This window comes from Myxocyprinus asiaticus, chromosome 17, assembly GCF_019703515.2.
Source record: "Myxocyprinus asiaticus isolate MX2 ecotype Aquarium Trade chromosome 17, UBuf_Myxa_2, whole genome shotgun sequence".
NCBI lineage: Eukaryota > Metazoa > Chordata > Actinopteri > Cypriniformes > Catostomidae > Myxocyprinus > Myxocyprinus asiaticus.
Genome location: NC_059360.1, coordinates 46,247,783 through 46,268,854, shown reverse-complemented (window position 1 = coordinate 46,268,854; position 21,072 = coordinate 46,247,783). Strand labels below are relative to the sequence as shown.

Sequence of the window (21,072 nt, the reverse complement as noted above, 5' to 3'; positions counted from 1 at the left end):
AATACAATTATATTGTTTCTATACTAATAATCAACAACTTAAAATCAATAGTTTTATTGTACACAGTTAAGTACACAGTCTTGTAGCTTTGTCTTTTTGTCTGATTTCTGACTTTAAAGAATATGAACTTCTTTAATTAGAAATGACATCCTAAAAATGTGGTGCTCCTGTGCGAGACGTTGAAGATACAAAAACACAAGACGCTGCTCAAGGGTCAAAAACGTCTGTTTAGCAGATGTTTACATAGAAAAATAATAAAAAGCAGACGGATGCAACAATGTATTCAGTGTGAATGGGTCCTAACATGTTTGGTGCCAGCTGTTTTTGATGCCATCTCTGGACTGTACGTTTATAGCAACTTGGTCTCAAAGAATCCCGTTACTATACCTACATTTTTGCTACATGTTGTTTGAGTGCCTTATTGTCCGTATCGCGCCAGTTTCCTGGTGAAATGAACACTAGAGGCACTAAAAGAACAATGACTTTTATTCACTTTCATACAAATCACAAGTAAAATTGACGATTATCATTTCATAAACACTTACTTTTAGCTATTTTTCCTCAAACAATATTATCTTATGGCATCAACAGACCTACTGTATATACTTTTGGATTTTGCTTGTTCTGATAGCTATGCTACTGTTCGTTTGACACGTTCGACTATAAACAGTTCTGTCCTGACAGCTGAACTATGAATCAAATGAAAGCTCTGGAAGGGCACGTTACAAACTCAACATGTCACTCTTAAGCTGCATTCTATTTTTCTCCTGGCACACACAATGTCTTGGCTCTTTCCGGATGGTCAGGCTGCTGGTCGTGAATCAACATTTACATTAGAGCATCTGGGTAGAGCTGTCTCAGATGTGATATGCAGTTTGTGTGCGGAAGACAGCCAAGAACTGCAAGAACAGCCTACAGGGTGCTCGGTCTATTAAAAAAAGAAAAAAACATACTGAATCCAAACCATTATTTAAGCTAAATTACACCAACAACAGACCGCAGCAAATGGTAAAATTAGGGTTCCAGCCACACCCACCCAACCGCCATGTCAAAAATACAATCACACTAATAGGGTGACACACGTTAGAACGCGTCCAGTCATGCTTTGAGAATGACATGCATTCTGAAGAGAAGGAAATCTTTATGTTACTCATATCAATAAAGATACCAGCATTTGAAAAACAGGATATGGTTGGTATTTGTCATTTTAAAATCCAGAAAAACAACGCTTACAAATCAGCCGCAGCTTCTGTTATTGAAACTTTTTCAAGAGCTTATTCAAACCGCCCACTTCGAGGGGAATTTGGAGGCTTTTAGCTGTTTATTTAACTATATTTTACTGTTATGAAGTGTTGGTTTTCTTAAAATTGATCTTGTAAATCTCAAGAATGTGCTTAGGTAAATGAATGAATCTTGTAAATTCACTAAATGGGCATATAAAACAATTTCACACGAAAATGTCGCCAGCTAGAGCGACACAGTCATTACAGTTTTAACAAGTGATTTAAAAAACATGGTGACACAACCACACCCCAGCAAAACCAAACATAGTGCTAACATCTGCTTGACTGAACGGCCCATGGGAATTTTGATGATTGCACAGGCAAAAACTACTGTATGTTGTCTCCAAAAAATGTATAATTTTGTGAGAGAATATGCAAGTAAATACCAAAAAAGATGAGCAATTAACATTGCACCGCATAGCTGCACCGCATTCTATCAATTTAAATTTGTAAAATGGAAGTTTACTTAATCCATTGCAGTTGGGACAACATGAATACTTTATGAAGTGTTACTATAGCATTGATAAAACTAGGCAGGGGATTTCTATTTCCTAGCATGTTTTGCATGGGACTCAATAGGATGAAAACGTTTTGAGATTATGTTTTATTTTGTGCATTTTTATGCATAAAATTATGCATTTTATGTTTAATGTTCTGTTATATTGGTATTTAAAAAGAGTGTCTGTTAAGCTGGAGTTTTGGGGGTTACCATTGTGGTAAAGAATGGCACTTGTGCTTAGGTTGAGGACTGATGTTCACTTTCAAATGTTACTCGAATCGAGTGCTGCTTCGCTCTAAAAGCAGTTGCTATTAACCCTTTAAGCTCTGAAGGTGTTTTTAAAGATTTTCTGTTTCAGTGGTATGCCCAAAATAAAATACAAAATAAAAACTAAAGAGGGTCAATTGTTTGGTATAATTTTAAAGAAAACTTTCAAATTTTTTGATTATATACATTATGACTCTCAGCCTAATAAACTGCTGAAAAATCACACATAATCCAAAAAGGAACTTTTTATTTTCCCTGATTTGACATTATATATCTCAGTGTGAAAATAAGGTAGCTCTGAAAAGCTTTTGTTTTGTTCCCAATCATGTAACTGAGTAAAATGTTGTGTTGATATGACAAAGCAATAAAAAATTATATGAGATCTCGAGTAACGAGATCCCATTCAGTTCCATTCTGTGTCATTTGAGCCATCATTGGGTCTTTGTTATGTACTTGGCACCATCTCCTGGTGACCATATGTAATTAGACTGAACAATCCTCTCTGCCCATATTTGGATGACTTCCACCTTTGGTTGCAGCAATCTGAATCCTAAAATGATTGGTTTAGCGTTCCATGATGCTGGACAATATACTACATCATTTCCGATTAAGTCATCTGATCCAGGAAAGCAAACGTGTTTTTATCCAGATAGCCAGATGTGGGTCGCATGTAATGTGTGCACATTGTGCTTCATGTCAATTCTCTAATGATCTATGCATCCGATTATGTTGTGTGTAGTAGACTTGCCACAATATCATACATTTCACACCGGTGCGGTGTTCATGTTCAAACCGACTAACACCAGTATTACTGCTGGTTGGATGCTAAGTGTTACTACAGGATAATATTCATTAAGCAATAGCCTACACAATAACACAAGGCAGCTTGATTTCAAACTTTGAAATTTATTTTTTATTTATTTTTACCAAAAATTCAAATGAAAAATAAATAAAAATGAAGTGCAATTAAAATATGTGTTGTTCAACATTTTGAAAGATGGCTTTTCAACAGTTGTGAAGGGCAACATCTTTTTGGCAACGAACCTACTTCATCAGTGCATTTTCTCCATCATGGGCAACCGGTCGGGTTTTTCGTTGTCCGAGCAAATACATCACTTATTGTGGGTGTTTTCTTACCTTTTATCCCACGACCCTGCTTCGGAAGGGTAATGACATTGAATGTGTCTGAATAAATTTACATTTTCATTTATGCATTTGGCAGATGCTTTTATCCATAGCGATTTACAGTGCACTTATTACAGGGACAATCCCCCCTTTGGTAAAGAACTTTTGGCTTTCAATTCGTTATTTAGGTTCATTTATCATGGGTCGCAAACTCTTCATTAGGCAACAATTCTTTATTTAAGGCTATTAATCGTTAGGCTATTGTATTGATATTGGAAGTTCCATTCATAATGTTTCCCCCTTTTACCCGGTATAAAATTTCACACCCGTGTTGTCCCTTGTACCAAGTAAAACCGGTAACACCGTGGCAACCCTAGTGTGTAGGCTCGTTTTATTGGGAATCCCCTCCTTTAAGTAAAGGTATGTGATATTTTATGCTGTATTAATTTTCCGTGAAGTTATAAGCAAAAACGAGGTTTATAAGCAACACCTGTTTACATGTAACATGTATGTCTAAGACGTGTACTTAACTATTACTCGCTATATTTTAGTTTCGCATAATCGCATAATCAGGCTGGTTATATTCTACTCTTTGAGAGCTTTCCTATGACATGTGACACATGGCTATTTGATCAGTTTGATGTTTTTACAGATTACAATAACATGTACAGTGCAAAATTATTAACTTATCAAAAAGGAACACTTCTGATTTGTCTACAAATTTCAAAGCACTTGCTCACTTTTGGTCATAATGCCTACATGCATTGCAAAGTAGAGCTTCTAAGCTTTAAAATTATACCTATTTTGTTTTGGTCAAGACTGTAGTTATTGATATATATATATATATTTATTATTATTTTTTTTTCTGCATAGAGCTTAAAGTGTTAAACTGACAGTTTCACTATCCTTACGCTTGCTCACCTGGCATATACTAATGATTAATAAATTAAATTAAGTTGGACCAACATAAGAAAATTATTTAAATAAAACTTAGTAAATCGAGTTTGACAAAACTAATGAAGTTGAGTTAAAACTGCTATAGTACATTAATTTGACCTAATCCCAAAAAAACTGATTTATTCTGAATAAAAAATTGCGATGAAAAACTTTCTCCAATTCAACTGAGTAAGGGTAATGACTTCATTTTATGGGTGCATATTTTATTTCAAAGTCATGAATATCCTATGGATCCGGTATCCGGTATTTTTGGAACTGGTTCTTGATTCCCAAACCAAAACCACACATTCATTGATTTTATATTCAACTTTGAAAACAAACATTTTGTTGTCATTTACTCACCCTCCTTCTTCATACAAACCCACTTGACTTTCATTCTTCAATGGAACACAAAAGCAAACATTTGGCAGAGTGTTAGGGACTGCCAGCTTCAGTCACCATTCACTTTCACTGTATGGACAAAATATGCAATGAAAGTGAATGGGGACTGAGACTGTCATTCTGCCTAACATCTCATTTTGTGTCCACAACAACATGAGGGTGAGCAAATTATTGGACAACTTTCATATTTGGGCAAACTATCCCTTTAAGTTCCTGTTCGTCATAATATTTTGACATAAACATTATAATCACTGTTTACTATTTGTAGCTAATCCGAATGATACAGACAAATAATGACAATGTTTTGCAGATGCATCATGCACAAGAACAGAATTCTAAACAAAGCAACGAACATGCATTACAGCGAGTTTACCATGATAAAGGGGATTTTAGGCAGTCTGCTTTGCGTTGTGCCGAACAACTCCCCTTAACCATAGTAAAATCACTGTAACATATGACCTCAAGGGGCTTATAGCTTTATCTTGCATTAATTGGAAACAAAAGCTCACATACGTATGTCCATTTACAAGTCAGGAGTCTATAAAACGAGCAAGAATAATTTGAGTATTAGTGATGAGCATTAAAACACGCCTCCAATTTATAAAATATGAATGTGAATCAATGCGACAGTGACTATGACATGGGAAAAAACGCACAACAATGTACACGAAACAAACTCCACTCACAGGCAAAGTGACTCATTGGGTTATTGATGAGTTATACTGTCCAAAGTCAAACACTGACAACACAATACCTGCTTCCTCTGTCATGGGCCACCTGTCTCTCTTGTTTAGAACAATCGCTCCTACGAAAGCCACATCCTGAACCACAGATACCCAAAGCACCTGCTGCCGTGTCCGCTCACAGACCATTAGGATAACATCCCATTTCATTTGAGTACTGGATTTTACCTAACAATCATGGGGTCAGGGAGGGAAATGCACAGCACGCGAGAGTGTCCAATATAACCAACACGAGTTCAGAGTTTACAAGTACGTTAACACAGAGGAAAATTGCATTGCTCAGTGGTTGCTCTTTCATGGCTTTCATAGAGTACTGAGTCTTAAAAACAGACTGCAATTTTTTGCATGGTGGACAATAAAAAGTCTGAATAAAACCCATGGACTTATATTGAAAGAGGGATGCGAGCCATATCTAGGGAGCAGAATATAATAGAGGCTTAGGTGTGGGCTCTTTTGACTTGGGTCAGTAGGATACCACCTACTAACCGCAGAGCAGTGCACTAAAAACCATTCAGAAAGCATCAGCAACTGAATCGCAATGATTTTTGCACGAGCAGACACCAGTTGGAGCACCAAATTCACTGGGAAAAACAAAAATAGACACAATTCAATGTTGACATTTAATAACAACACACAAATATAAAATAAACGAGGATAGCATCACTCATAGGGCTGGTTATCGATGCAGATTTCCCCATTCGATTCACAAGCTCTCGATTAGATTATTGTGGGTATATTTTTGTTCTATTTTCTATTTTGGCTTCATTTGAAAGCAATTTGATGATTCTCAATACCAATTTTGATACCACAACAAAATACGAACTCATTTGTTTCAAGTTTTCAAGTAATTATTTAAGAAATAAACAGTCAATAATAAGAAGAAGATCAAAGAAACACATTACAAGCAGCAGAACAAAGAAAAACAATAAAATGAAGACCCAAAAAAGAAAAAATACTTTAAATAAGTAAACAAATAAAGTAAACTGAAAATGAAAAAAATTAAATGTAATATAAAACTATTTTACTGTCTTTACTGTATGATTATAATACATTTTACTCATTAAAATCTCCATTTAACATTCACCTTAAAAACCTCGTCTGATTACGACACCATTTCACTCGCTTTTTGTGCCCCCCATTGGACATTTCAATGGGAAACTGCAGCCAAACGTGTAATATAGCATGTCATTTCATTCAGCAAACATGCTGCCATGGTCGCGAGTTTAGGGTGTAAGATCTACTGTGAAACTCTTGAGAAGGCACATTTTTGATTTGATTGGAGTCTCTTTTTCTGGAGAAACATTTGAAAAGCAGGAGACTTAAAGGGATAGTTCACCCAAAAAAGAAGAATTGATGCATTTCTATGCCCAGCCTTATTTTTGTGGCTGCCTGTAGCCTCCTCTATGTTTGATTTCTGGGTACACCGTTCAAAAAAATAAGGCTGGGCATAGAAATGCATCAATTCTTCGACTACAAACTCTTCAGACATATTTAGTAAGTTCTGTTATCGGTTTTGGCGCAGTTGTGTTGTGTTCTGTTGTCACTATCGCTGTGGATGATCTGTTTTTAGATAAACAAAACAAATTTCCACTTGAACACCCCAGTGTCGCAAGGGGGCTTTGTGAACTGTTGCTCTCGTGCCCTATCATGAACGCGCACAGGAGATTAAAGGTCGGTCAACAGTTTCACTAAATAATACATTAGATTTCAATTTGATTCTCACCAAACCTTATTGTATGCTTTCATAACAATCATGAGATAATGGGATCATTTATTAGACTTCTGAATTATACTTTTGCATTCTTTTAAAGCTTGAAGAGGTGGTCACCATTAACAGCCATTGTATGACCTCACTGAGCATTTTTTCACAACTTCTCTCTATGTTAAGGAAAGAAAGAAAGTCATATAGGGCTATAAAAGCACAGGGATGAGTAAACAATGACTGAATTTAAATTTTTGGGTGAAGTAATCCTTTAAACAAAGTCTCCATTTGCTCTCCACTGAATCTCATTGTCGTCTAGGAGAAACAACTAAGACGCTAAAGAGATCTTATTTGTGATCTCATTTAAAGTTTAACAACATTTATATATATTGAATTTATATTCACTGTGTACTATATGCATTTTTGGCCTTCGTTAATTATACCCCTCCGTCTACGCAACATGACAATAGCAGAAAGCTGATACGAGCACTAATACCGGCTTAGTCCAGTTTATAAAAGCTTCTGTCTAACTCTGCCAGTCTTGAGTCTCAGAGTACTATGAGTGTTTCCATATGTGTGATGCCCACGCTGAGTTAACCAACACGATTCACCCCAATCAGAGTCTCGACCGAACCCGGCTTCTGTTGCTCCCGCTCTACGACTCAAACATATTACATGTCCCTCACATTACACCAGTTCTCCCATTCAATTCCAAACTGCCATGGACAGACATCTTAGCTGGCTTAGCTGAATCACTACCAATTTAGACAAAGAGAAGAGGCAAGAGAAGCCACTCTGAAGGATATCTGGAAGATTTCTTTGGAATTTGGAGCACAAGTCATAAGATACAAAGTCATAGCCATGGTAAAGTCAAAAAGGATGTTCAGTGTTTTATTTTTTAACTTGCATTAAAGTTGAAGTGTGTAATTTATTCAACATTACAGAAATATTCCGGGTTCAATACAAGTTAAGCTCAGTCAACAGCATTTATGGCATAATGTTGATTACCACAAAAATTTATTTTGACTCATCCCTCATTTTCTCTAAAAAAAGCAAAAATCTGGGTTACAGTGAGACACTTAAAAATGGGGGAAGTGAATGGGGCCAATATGTAAACTTTAAAATCCTCACTGTTTCAAAAGCATAGCCACAAGACATAAACAATATGTGTGTTAACATGATTTTAGTGTGATAAAATTGCTTACTAACCTTTTCTGTGTGAAATTACATCCAATTTTACAACTTTGTTTCCATGACGACATAACACTTTAAACCCTAAAACCCCCAAAAGGACTGTAAAAACTAATCTAAGTATTTTATAAAATTATAACTTCACATTTTTGCCTTTAAACCCTTTAAAAATTGTCCCCATATACTTCCGCTGTAAGTGCCTCACTGTAACCTCGATTTTTACTTTTTTTAAAGAAAAGGAGGGATGAATCGAGATAAATTTTTGTGGTTATCAACATTATGCCATAAATGTCATCGATTGAGCTAAACTAGTACTGAATCGAGAATATTCCTTGAAAATACTTTCTTCTACCCCAGCTTAATATGAAGGGTCACTTAAAAGTAAGCCATTTATAGACTGATTTCCCCGAAAAGTGCACCAACGTGGTGATATAAAAGCATTGTTCTGTTTGGCCCTGTTTACACTTTGTATTAAGATGCATTGTGATTGACAGGTGAGAGGGTGTGCTTCGCTGCTATTCAAATGCATTAAAATGGATAGCCATTACACCATGAGCCCAATATGGTCATATGCGTTTTCGACTACTTTCGACCACCTCCGAATATGGCTGAATTGGACAAATCTCAAAATATTTTGGACCCCATTTACAACTGTATTTAGCGTCGTCCCATTTCAAATGAATTTCCCAAAACGTATCTTGATACCAGGTGTAAACAGGGCCTTTGTTTGAGCATTCGATCAGCCCGACGTAGCAAATTTTGCTCAAACTATGGTGTTAGTTTGGGGTGGGACTACATGTTTGACTGACCAATAGAAGACGGAAGTGTTCAGGAAACCTGTTTGAAAACAGTCATTGTTTTTGCAATTCTGTTTGTTGATGCTAGTGGTGCAGAAATGACACACTTCAAACTTTTTCTTAACATTTACATATACAGTATTTAGAATGAAGTTTTGCATGATGCACAAAAAAACGGGTGCAAATAATCTCATACCTAAGCAGCAAAATATCATCAAGCTTTAGTATCAATTTACTACAAACTCCTTGGGGAAAATGCAAACAAATTTGACAAAACTGACACAAATGAATCAATTGTTGACAGAGTAAAAGTATAGAACTGTACAATTTATGTGGATTATATACAGTAGCTCATAGCTCTTTAGAGAGTTTGATGAGAAAGGTTTGCAATTATATTGAGATCTGACTTTTGATTACAGGTTCTGGTACCTTGGCAATTGATATCTTGGTGTGGTGGTATCATTTGATTACATAGTCATAAAAAAAAGATCATTTTGCATAAAGTTAAAAAGGATACCCAATGTTTTGTTTTCAACCTGAATTAACGTTTACTCACCACTTTTACATGTTTTTTCAAAGTGCCATTATTTGAATGTGGCATCTGCAAAACATCAGCATTATTCATCTGTATTTTTCTTTAGATTAGCTACAAATAGTAAGCAGTGATTATAACAAACCGGAACTTCAGGGTACTCTGTGAAAACACATCTTCACAAAACCCCTAAATGTCCCTCAGTGCCTTAAAGCATATCTAAAAATACTAGTGCACAGCTGGTTGAGATTTATTTTCTAGGCCATAGCAACAATGTTTGGTTGTTTCCAATTTCTTTAAACCGCAGATAGTAAAACGTACGGAGAATAAGGCGAACGTAAATAGCACATGCATGCTTCAGCACTTTTAAGGACCACGTGGTGGCAGAGAGTGGAATTTTTGTCAAAGGTGAAATTCACGACCCGTCCCAACTCATAATATCGTAAAAGAGCCACGGAAGTTTCCAATCATGCGGAATAAAGAGGGAGTCTTGCATACTATATTTGGAATCAATCTAGCTGTTTCATGACAAAATCGTGATAACGACTCTACTGATGAGTGTCAAGAGAAGTTCACCAGTCATCATTTGTCTTCCGTAACTTTTAACGATAACGAGTGTCATTGGCATAGTTGAAAATGATAAAAACCCTTCCAACAATTCTGGGATAAAACCAACCCGGTTACATGAGAAGTCATAATAATAGGTACGACACGGTGAAATCTTGAAAAATCTACAACGTAGTCTAAAGACAACTCGTAATAATTCTTTCGAGATGGCGAAATCGTAAGATATCGCACGACTTGGACTTTTAGACCAAACGATCATATACACTGCCTTCATCTCGTTCCAAACCAAGCTTTTTTCTTTCTTCCGTGGTACACAAAATTTATTTTCCTATTAAAATCATGGTTAGTTAAACTGTAAAAAAAAAAGTCAGTAATACTGTAAAAATGCTAAAGTAAAAAAAGTTAACTGATTTACAGGTAGTTATCTTAAAGTGCAGTATGTAAGATTCAAAAACACTTGTTATTAATGACACCTGTGGCCGTTAAGTGAACTGCAGCCAGCTGCCTGTTGCTCGTGCTCGCGCTCGTGCACACACTCCATAGGGACGCGAGCATCGACCAAAACAATGACGTAACGTACAAAGACACTGAACGTGATCAACCAGCATGGCATGCTGACAGATGAGGTAGCATAATTAAAATTACACAGTTATGATTGTTTTACTACAAACTTTGAGACTAAACTAAAACTACTTATCAGCTAACATAGCATACACATACAGCTACATACTACCGAACTATACCAGACAGTTGACTGTTGCACTGCACTGTTATGTTGCACTATTGTATGTTTTGAATGTCATATGTTGTACTACGATCAAGAAACCAGTGTATTTGCTTAAATGTATCCTGTATACCTGACTTTTAGTATAAAGAGAAGATCGTTGAAATTATTTGAAAGTTACGAAGCAAGGTAGCTTGCAATTCGTCAGCGTTAGCAGGCAAGATCAAGTTAGCTAAAATTACACAGATCAATCCTTATGGCACTATATGTCACATGCTTTGCAGTTAAGTAAGCTTACCTGTCCAATAAGAAGAACGGCAAATTTGATCCCCAAAACCGAACAAAGGTCACTCCTGCCGACTCTAGTTTTTGCTCGACCACGATCACGTTCCCGCTTAACCAGACGGGATTCAGTAGAAGGCTTCCGGGAGCGCGCATAAACGTCACATCCTTTGGATTTTCCCGGCAAAAACGACCCGCTCCCTTCACATGAAAATCAGTCTACAAGTTTAATAGGCAACCTAGGAAGTCTGGGAAGGGCTCATTTTTTAAGTTGCGTTACAAGCTGTTCACACGTTTTCAAAAAAAGGGCAAATATTACATGACAATTGTTACATACTGCACCTTTAACAAGACAATACAAATGCTTTTTAGATGTAAAAAGTATAATTTTACCATATAATGAACAGTAAAAATGTATATTATATTTAACAAGAGAGTACATGCACTTTTTATGGTAAATTATTGTAAAAACAATAAAGGACGTTCCCAGAATTCCCTGCGTGACCCATCACATTTCATTATATTTAATAGGAATAGTTATGTTTTTACTAATATCAGTTATGAACTTTGGGGTGTTCTGTGTTATATTTTATGTAGTTTACTTAATGTTTATTGCAATTTCACTTGTGTTACCCTGATGGTTTTCAGTGTTTGTATGAGTGACTCTACATGTTTATTGGTAATTGCTTCTGTGAGAGCCACTATTGATGAACTTTGTCATCATGTGCTCTTCTGTAATTTCTACAGTGATCAACAACACATTATAAAGTGAAAATAATTTTTAATAGTTCCAGAATGTTAGTGTTTCAATTTTTGTTATTTAATAATATAAACGGTAACGAACTGTAACATATACAGGCATCAAAATTAGATCCCTTGAAGCATGAAACATGGTCACCGTATGTTTACGATAAATGTTTGGGAACCACAGCTGCCGGTTATTTACCGCAAATTTTATGAAATTATTTTTATTGTATTTTTAAATCATAATAACACCATTTGTTGGTTCGTGGGAGAAAAAGCTGTATGTTTTTGTATGTAGCAACTTATACGATTTCTTACGACTTTGCCATTTCGTACTATTACTATGACTCCACTTACAAAAACGTACGACTTTTGCTGCCATAGACAAAATAATCAAACCTCCGAACAATGTTAACTTTCCTATCTCAAAACCAAACCCTAAACCGAACCATGATTTTAATAGGAAAATAACTTGTGTAGCATGGAAGAAAGAAACTTAAAATAAAATTTCCTTTCTTAAAATAAAGTGTGACTGGTAAAAATAAAATGTAATGCCTGTATTGTATTGGTATGAAATTGTGTTTGTTGATTGGCCGGTCTATATGGGAATAAAAGTCATACTATATCTTACGATTTCGCCATCTCGCACTAATTACGAAGAGTTGTCATGAAGCTGTGTTGGAAAAAACTGACAGGCCACTCTATGGAAAAACCCAAATAAACAAATAAAACAATTACAATTCCATTTACAAGTTTTCGTAAAACACACACTAGGGTTTTTAGTTAATCAGGTTTTTTTAATATATGGTGGATGTTAGGCCCTGATATTACTGGTTAGTACTGAATTTGCCTGCCCATGCGGCCTTTGTTACTTCAGCAGAAAAGACGCGTCAGAAGCAGAGTTTTAACGAAAGATTATTCATTAATAAAAGTGTCTTTAGAATAATGTGCTCTGCTGAATTATGCACAATAAGATCAGAAACATGTATTACTTAAATTTTCATGGCAAAAAAAGGAGATTGGAGGGCATAAAAGAATTAGTGGTCAAATGCAGTTTAAATGAAAGAATGTGCCATCATTTTGACGAATTTACTAATTCTAAAGTAAAAATAATTGGACATCAGAGAGATTAATTTCATTTAATATCAACCCTCATAATCAATTGCAGCTCCAAAGAAGCAAAAAACGCAAACGCTGATGGTATAAGTGTGCTTCGGAGGATAATCCGACAGTTCGGTGACCATTACAGGGATAAAGGGTGGGGGGTGGGGGGGTCGACTAACTCAGGAAGATCACAGAAAACCACAAGACCACAGAACTGGCCAAAGAAGCGTGCCTGCTTTCAGCAGTAAGAGGCTATCTTTATTCCCTAACCTTGGTCTCGGACTTATTACTGCAATTAGCCAATGTCTTTAGGGGCTTTAGTTTTTGATTGGTGCTTTTCATCAGTAGAGAGCATGAGCTGCGCTTCTCGGGAGCCCAGCTTGTCATCATATGTGCTGAAACATATGTGCCTTGCATGATGGCAACAGAAGCACGCCGCACCAGGAATAATTTCATATGAATCACAAATTATTAAGGTAATTGGAAATGAGTAACCACTGTGGATGTATGCCAGACAAGGCTCGATCCACTGCATTGACAAAATAATGAAGTTAAGCTCCCTGGATTTATTAGTATTGGACAGAAGGAAACATTTTAATGCACAACCACCTTAAAGGGAAGTAAAAGACACACAATGAACAGTTTACTATTTGTTGTACGTTTGACTTACGTATCCCAATGCCTACCATATATGACCAAAGACATGCAAACAGTCCATAAAAAAACAAATAACATTTACATTTGTTGGATTTAAAGCTGAGATATGTAATTTCTGTGCCACCAAAACTGAATTACAACCTGCTTTTTGGAGTGACTCGACTGGGCAGAACGAACAACACAGCCAGTGCAATCTGGTTCCGGAAGTAAAAATACCATTAATTTTTTCCATAGAGGAATTGATGTTTAACGATAAAGACAGACCTACCGTGAGCTCAGAGGTTGATAATCGATGGTATATGCTTCTGTAGAAGCCATCAGTCTGCATTATTTCAACTTAATTTGTTTAATAATGGAATTTCTGCAAAGAACTACACTAACCATGATCTTCAATCAGAGGATTCACCAATCAGAGAATCACAGCCAAAAAATCTCTGCAGCGACAACCCACTCTAATGCACTGTGAATGATGCAATCGAGTCGGTCTACCTAAACTTAGGGCTGCCCCCTAATATTCGACCAACGTTAGTCGATGAGAAGAGTCTTGGTCGACCAAGTTTTGATTGGTCGGTTGGTCACAGAAAAAAAAAACTCCACAGGAAGTGGCGAAGTCAGGCAGTCAGTGACAGACAGACATGATCGTTTACATGGGTGATCCATGCAATAATTATATCGGGCAGAAAATCCAAAGTGTGGGATCATTTTGAGAGGGTAAAGTATGACCCCAAGAAGGTGACATGCAAACTCTGCAGGCAAACGTTCGCCTATCATTCATCGACCTCAAACATGGCTTATCATTTGAAACATGTAAGTAGCCTAATGTTAGCCACTTAGCATGGCCGCTCGCTCTAACCTTAGATAACCTAGATAAATATGCGCTATTAGGCTTATCCAAGTGTTCATGGGGAGTGGGGAAGCTAAATTAGTACCTCGCTTACTGCATGTTTAACTTAATGTGCATTTCTCAATAAATTAACACAAATGCTGGTTTTCCCGACACATTTAGAATCAGTACCGCTTTTGCCGGTGTCGCTGCTGCTCTCTTCGTGAGTGCGCTTGTAAAATGTATATTTTAAAGGCTCATTATTATGGTTTAGTATTTCTCTGTAATGTAGACCAGTGTTAGCAATGTTACTTATAATATTCTTTCTCAGCCTTGGAACTCAAACCATTTTCTGATGCCCCCCAAAATTATATATTCAAGTAATTCAATTAATATCATAAACGTGCGACAACTAGTCGACTAATGGCTTAAACTAACGACTACTAGTCGACTAGGAAAATCTTTGGTCGGGGTTATAAGCATTTAATTTTGGGTATGCCACTAATACAGGAAATCTTTAAGGGTTAAAGACGTTGAGTACACAGTCTCGTACCTTCATCTTTTTGTCTGATTTTCAAATATTTTTTTCCTTCAAATCAAAGTTTGTAATGTTGTGATTCACCTCGGAGCTGGTTGGTTTGGTTCATGACTTAGAACTCTTTTATGAAGGGTCTTATGAAATCCCTATAAAAAAACTGAATGGGCTAGGGTTACCTGCAAGTGTTTGAAACCTGTCTGAAAACAATCATTATTTTCGCAATTCCGTTTGGTGCCAGTAGTGGTGCCAAAATTAAACACTTTAACTTTAAAACCCACAATTGGGGGCCTGGGTAGCTCAGAAAGTAAAGATGCTGACTACCACCTCTGGAGTCGCGAGTTCGAATCTAGGGTGTGCTGAGTGACTCCAGCCAGGTCTCCTAAGCAACCAAATTGGCCCAGTTGCCAGGGAGGGTAGAGTCACATGGGGTAACCTCCTCATGGTCACTATAATGTGGTTCGCTCTCGGTGGGGCATGTGGTGAGTTGAGCGTGGATGCCGTGGAGAATAGCATGAAGCCTCCACACGCGCTCAACAAGCCACGTGATAAGATGCGCGGATTGACGGTCTCAGACGTGGAGGCAACTGAGATTCGTCCTCCGCCACCTGGATTGAGGCAAGTCACTATGCCACCACGAGGACTTAGAGCACATTGGGAATTGGGCATTCCAAATTGGGGAGAAAAGGAGAGAAAATATATATAAAAAATTAAACAACAATTACAAATGTTATTTCAGGCAAGACGAAAGTCGCAAATATAACAGCATTATTAGAACATGGTGTGAAATAACAGAAGTTACAGTATATTGCTGATATTTCTCTTAGACTTGTCGTTCAATTGCTCTGAAAGTCTATCTGATTAAGCCCATGTCAGTTTATTTTGGAGCGCGATTATGCCGGCCACATCGCTCCTTGACACCTTCAGACCTGAATGTAAATAATAGCCATCTCAATTCATTATGACTGTATACATTACACTCACTTTGAAATCTTAACTAGTAGTAATCATTTGAGCTTCTTTGTTCAAACATGTTTACGTCGAGGGCAATTATCATGCTGTAATGGTGAAATGAACAATAGGCTAGAGCTAAGGCTTAAGACAGGCGACTTATCGACTTACTGCTTAGAACCTGCATAGCAATACTCTGGCAACCACCACTTACAATTTCTTCAAAAATCTGGAGAATCTACTTCATGACCCATATTGGAGGTATATCAGAATAAATGTACAAATGTCTTTATTACATCAACAGAATTAAATGCTCAGTATGAGATATCACTACAGTCCATGCACCCCACTGTGACATGAATAACAAATCTATCTCTCAAACACACAAAGAAACCACAGTGTCTGTCTGATAAAAGTGATAAAACTGGATATTATTGGACATAAACTGAAATAGGAGCTGTTGTTTTACGTAGGCAAGATTCATTTATTCTTGTGAGTCAAGCCAGGCAGGACTCAATATGCTCATAAAAAAAGCCATTACAGATCTTACGTTCAGAAAAACAGGAATATCTCACTGGCAGGAAAGAATACGCAGTGGTGATATCAATACAAAATAGCAAATGTTTCCATAAAACATCAAAGAGTGTTAAAAGTCGCTCAAACAAGAGATCAGTCCAGATAAAACACTGATTTAAGAAACATCATCCCATCAGATACATGGAGGAAATATGCCTCCCCACTTTTCAGGAACCCATTAACAATTACAACCATTGTGTGTACTGTGTGTTGAGTGTGTACCTGTGTGGTGTTTTCAGTGTTTATGTTCATTATCCCATTATTCCAAATCAAATAAATTTGTTTCTGTCCCTTGACACTTAATAAAAGTTTGAGTAACTAAGTATTACATAACATAACATACGTTTTTTTTTTTTAGGGTTTAAAAAAATCTATGAAATTCTTAAAACACGTGTGACAACCTGCCCCGGTAAAAACGTGACAAAATTGTCCTGACCTGATTTTTTTTTTTAAATGTTTGTAAAATCTTCTTAATATAACTGACTCTTGCCTGAATGTATGCCAGTTTTGTTTGATTATGTTTGCTCATTTACCCAAGAGCTATAACAAAAATATGATTGTAAAATGGACTTTTGAGGGTTGAACTAACCAAAATTCTACTCTAAATTCAAATTTGAGAGGGTTTTAAACTAGGCCTTTGAAAACAACAAACAAAACCTCTGCTAGAAAAAGAACACATTTGGACATTTGACTCCAAACCTTATAGTTATTGAGATAAAGCCCTTGTGACAACTAACCCCAGTCTTCACTATTACACTAGACCAAATAATAAAGGAAATAAACCAAATTATCCTGCTCTAAAGTTCACACACTTGGTTTTTTAATATAGTGTTTTACTCACTTTGTGATCATTGCACATGTCAAATAGCTTCATCAGGACAGTACTAAAAAAAACAATAACAACAACAAAAAATGTTCAGGATCCCTCTTATTTCAATAACTAAATAAATAAACATCTTACAGATTCAGCAAGGGGTATGTACATTTATGGGCAGAACTGTACTTATCACAAGCATGTTTGAAAACATCCATTGTGCTAGGCAGAATTCTAGTCAAAACCCAACAAAATCACAGCGCTGCATGTTCATTTGTGAAGAAGACCTTTTATCTCATCAATGTACACAGCCTTAACAGTGGCCTCATGTTTCCTACAATTTGAATACTTGTTTGAATACAATTCAGATTGAATTTTGGCCTGAGCGATGACCAGTTGCACCGCTGTTTTGAATTCTGCTAACCACACAGAATATGCAAATACGACTAGAGAGGAAAGTCTTGAATTTGCGCACCCTTCCAGGCCCTGATTTTGACCAAAGTCACGCTGGGCAGTTTGGCCGTTGCTTCTGTCACAAATACTGTGAGTAGAGTGCACTGATATATACAATATGGCCAATCCTTATTAATCTATATTTTTATATTATGGCTGATAACCAATATGTTGGCTGATATTATGAATCTATAAGTGTTTGTTTATAAAAAATAAAAAAATTCAATAAGTATTATTAAAAAAAAAAACACTTCACGCTAAAGCTCCAAGCTTGAATTTTATATACTACGAGTAAAATCAGGTGAAGTGAAATCAGGAATTAAAACATTATAATGTACAGTAAAAGATATGTATTGTTTAGTTCTTTTGAAACAAGGCACAGGAAATTAATAGCACTGTACTGTTTGAAATGAAAAAATAAACCCTGATATTATCTGCCTTTAATAACAAACCGATAATTTAAAAAAATATATAGAGCTTTACTTTTTCTATGCCAGGTTACAAAAGAACTAAGAAGTTATACATCTTTTCTACTGTTTTTTTTTTCATTATCGGTTTGATTGTGTGTGTGTGTGTGTGTGTGTGTGTGTGTGTGTGTGTGTGTGTGTGTGTGAGAGAGAGAGAGAGAGAGAGAGAGAGAGAGAGAGAGAGAGAGAGAGAGAGAAAATATATAGTATATATGTTAGAGCTGTCAAAATTAACACGTTGACGCATGCGATTAATTAAAAAAGTTTAACGCGTTCATTTTTCTTAATTGCAATTAACACATTTACCATTAATACAGCATAAACCGGGGGGCCTGGGTAGCTCATTGAGCACTACCACCCCTGGAGTCACGAGTTCGAATCTCAGGGCGTGCTGAGTGACTCCAGCCAGGTCTCCTAATCAACCAAATTGGCCCGGTTGCTAGGGAGGGTAGAGTCACATGGAGTAACCTCCTCATGGTCACGATTAGTGGTTCTTACTCTCAATGGGGTGTGTGGTAAGATGTGAGTGGATCGTGGAGAGTAGCATGAGCCTCCACGTGCTGTGAGTCTCCCCGGTGTCATGCACAACGAGCCAATGATAAGATGCGCGGATTGACTGTCTCAGAAGTGGAGGCAACTGAGACTTGTCCTCCATCACCCGGAGTTGAGTAACCACGCCACCACGAGGACCTACTAAGTAGTGGGAATTGGGCATTCCAAATTGGGAGAAAAGGGGATAAAAAAAATAAATATACAGCATAAACACTATTTGGAAGGGCGGAAGCTTTGCGATGTGTCCGCCCAGAGTCATTACGCTAAAGCACACATCACAACACACGCAGTCTGCCAACAGATTAATATTGTGGGGGATGAGAGTTTAAGAGAATTACTGCCTACTGCAATGAATATGCAACCTATGTGGGGACTAGTTCTTTTAATTAGACAAACTCCCACTAAGACTTTGAGAAACATTTAATGTTACTTGAATTGGTGCTATTTTAGTGCATTTCTATCTTTATACTGTGGAAAGCTTTGTTTGGAAAATGTTAATAAACCATTATATTGTTAAATATTGTTTTGTTTTCTATCCTAAGAAGGAAATAAATGCATTTTTACAGGATAGTACATTAAGAGTCAAATTTCAGCACATTCAAAATCTGCGATTAATCACAATTAACTACGAAAAATTATGCGGTTAATCGCCATTAAAAAAAATTATCGACTGACAGCACTAATACAGTTGAAGTCAGAAGTTTACATACACTTAGGTTGAAGTTATTAAAACTAATTTTTTAACCACTCCACAGATTTCATATTAGCAAACTATATTTTGGCAAGTGCATGACACAAGTAATTATTCCAACAATTGTTTACAGACAGATTGTTTCACTTTTAATTGACTATATCATAATTCCAGTGGGTCAGAAGCTTACATACACTAAGTTAACTGTGCCTTTAAGCAGCTTGGAAAATTCCAGAAAATTATGTCAAGCCTTTAGACAATTAGCTTCTGATAGTAGGTGTACTAATTGGAGGTGTACCTGTGGATATATTTTAAGGCCTACCTTCAAAGTCAGAGCCTCTTTGCTTGACATCATAGAAATATCAAAAGAAATCAGCCAAGACCTCAGAAAAAAAAACTGTGGACCTCCACAAGTCTGGTTCATCCTTGGGAGCAATTTCCAAATGCCTGAAGGTACCACATTCATCTGTACAAACAATAGTACGCAAGTATATCGTCTCCTAGAGATGAACGTAGTTTGGTGCGAAAAGTGCAAATCAATCCCAGAACAACAGCAAAGGACCTCGTGAAGATGCTGGAGGAAACAGGTAGACAAGTATCTATATCCACAGTAAAACGAGTCCTATATTGACATAACCTGAAAGGCTGCTCAGCAAGGAAGAACCCACTGCGCCAAAACCGCCATAAAAAAGCCAGACTACAGTTTGCAAGTGCACATGGGGACAAAGATATTACTTTTTGGATAAATTTCCTCTGGTCTGATGAAACAAAAATTGAACTTTTTGGCCATAATGACTATCATTATGTTTGGAGGAAAAAGGGTGAGGCTTGCAAGCCGAAGGACACTATCCCAACCGTGAAGCATGGGGGTGGCAGCATCATGCTGTGGGGGTGCTTTGCTGCTGGAGGGACTGGTGCACTTCATAAAATAGATGGCATCATGAGGAAGGAAAATGATGTTGATATATTGAAGCAACATCTCAAGACATCAGACAGGAAGTTAAAGCTCAGTCGCAAATGGGTCTTCCAAATGGACAATGACCCCAAGCATACCTCCAAAGTTGTGGCAAAATGGCTTAAGGACAACAAAGTCAAGGTATTGGAGTGACCATCACAAAGCCCTGACCTCAGTCTGATAGAAAATTTGTGGGCAGAACTGAAAAAGTGTGTGCGAGCAATAAGACCTACAAACCTGACTCAGTTACACCAGTTCTGTCTGGAGGAATGGGCCAAAATTCCAGCAACTTATTGTGAGAAGCTTGTGGAAGGATACCCAAAATGTTTGACCCAAGTTAAACAATTTAAAGGCAATGCTACCAAATACTAGCAAAGTGTATGTAAACTTCTTACCCTCTGGGAATGTGATGAAAGAAATAAAAGTTGAAATAAATAATACTTTCTACTATTATTCTGACATTTCACATTCTTAAAATAAAGTAGTGATCCTAACTGACCTAAGACAGGGAATGCTTTCTACGATTAAATGTCAGGAATTGTGAAACACCGAGTTTAAATGTATTTGGCTAAGGTGTATGTAAACTTCTGACTTCAACTGTATATATATATATATATATATATATATATAAAATGCACCATATTGTAGGAAGAATGCATAACGGATTAACTGCATTACTTTTTAAACACGCTACAGAAAT

At 36.8% G+C, this 21,072-nt stretch overlaps 1 protein-coding gene across 4 annotated transcripts in view; it reads right to left on the bottom strand.

The window, feature by feature from the left end:
- Positions 1-21,072, bottom strand: part of LOC127455228 (transcription initiation protein SPT3 homolog) — a 160,565-nt gene that overhangs the window by 89,466 nt on the left and 50,027 nt on the right. Inside the window, exon 2 of one of the 4 annotated variants that reach the window (XM_051722936.1) lies at positions 17,282-17,324. The exons of the other annotated variants lie outside the window; for them this stretch is intronic. Coding sequence (XP_051578896.1) covers positions 17,282-17,292 — 11 coding nt within the window. The 5' untranslated portion in view covers positions 17,293-17,324. The remainder of the gene's footprint in view (positions 1-17,281; positions 17,325-21,072) is intronic. 4 annotated transcript variants of the gene reach the window in all.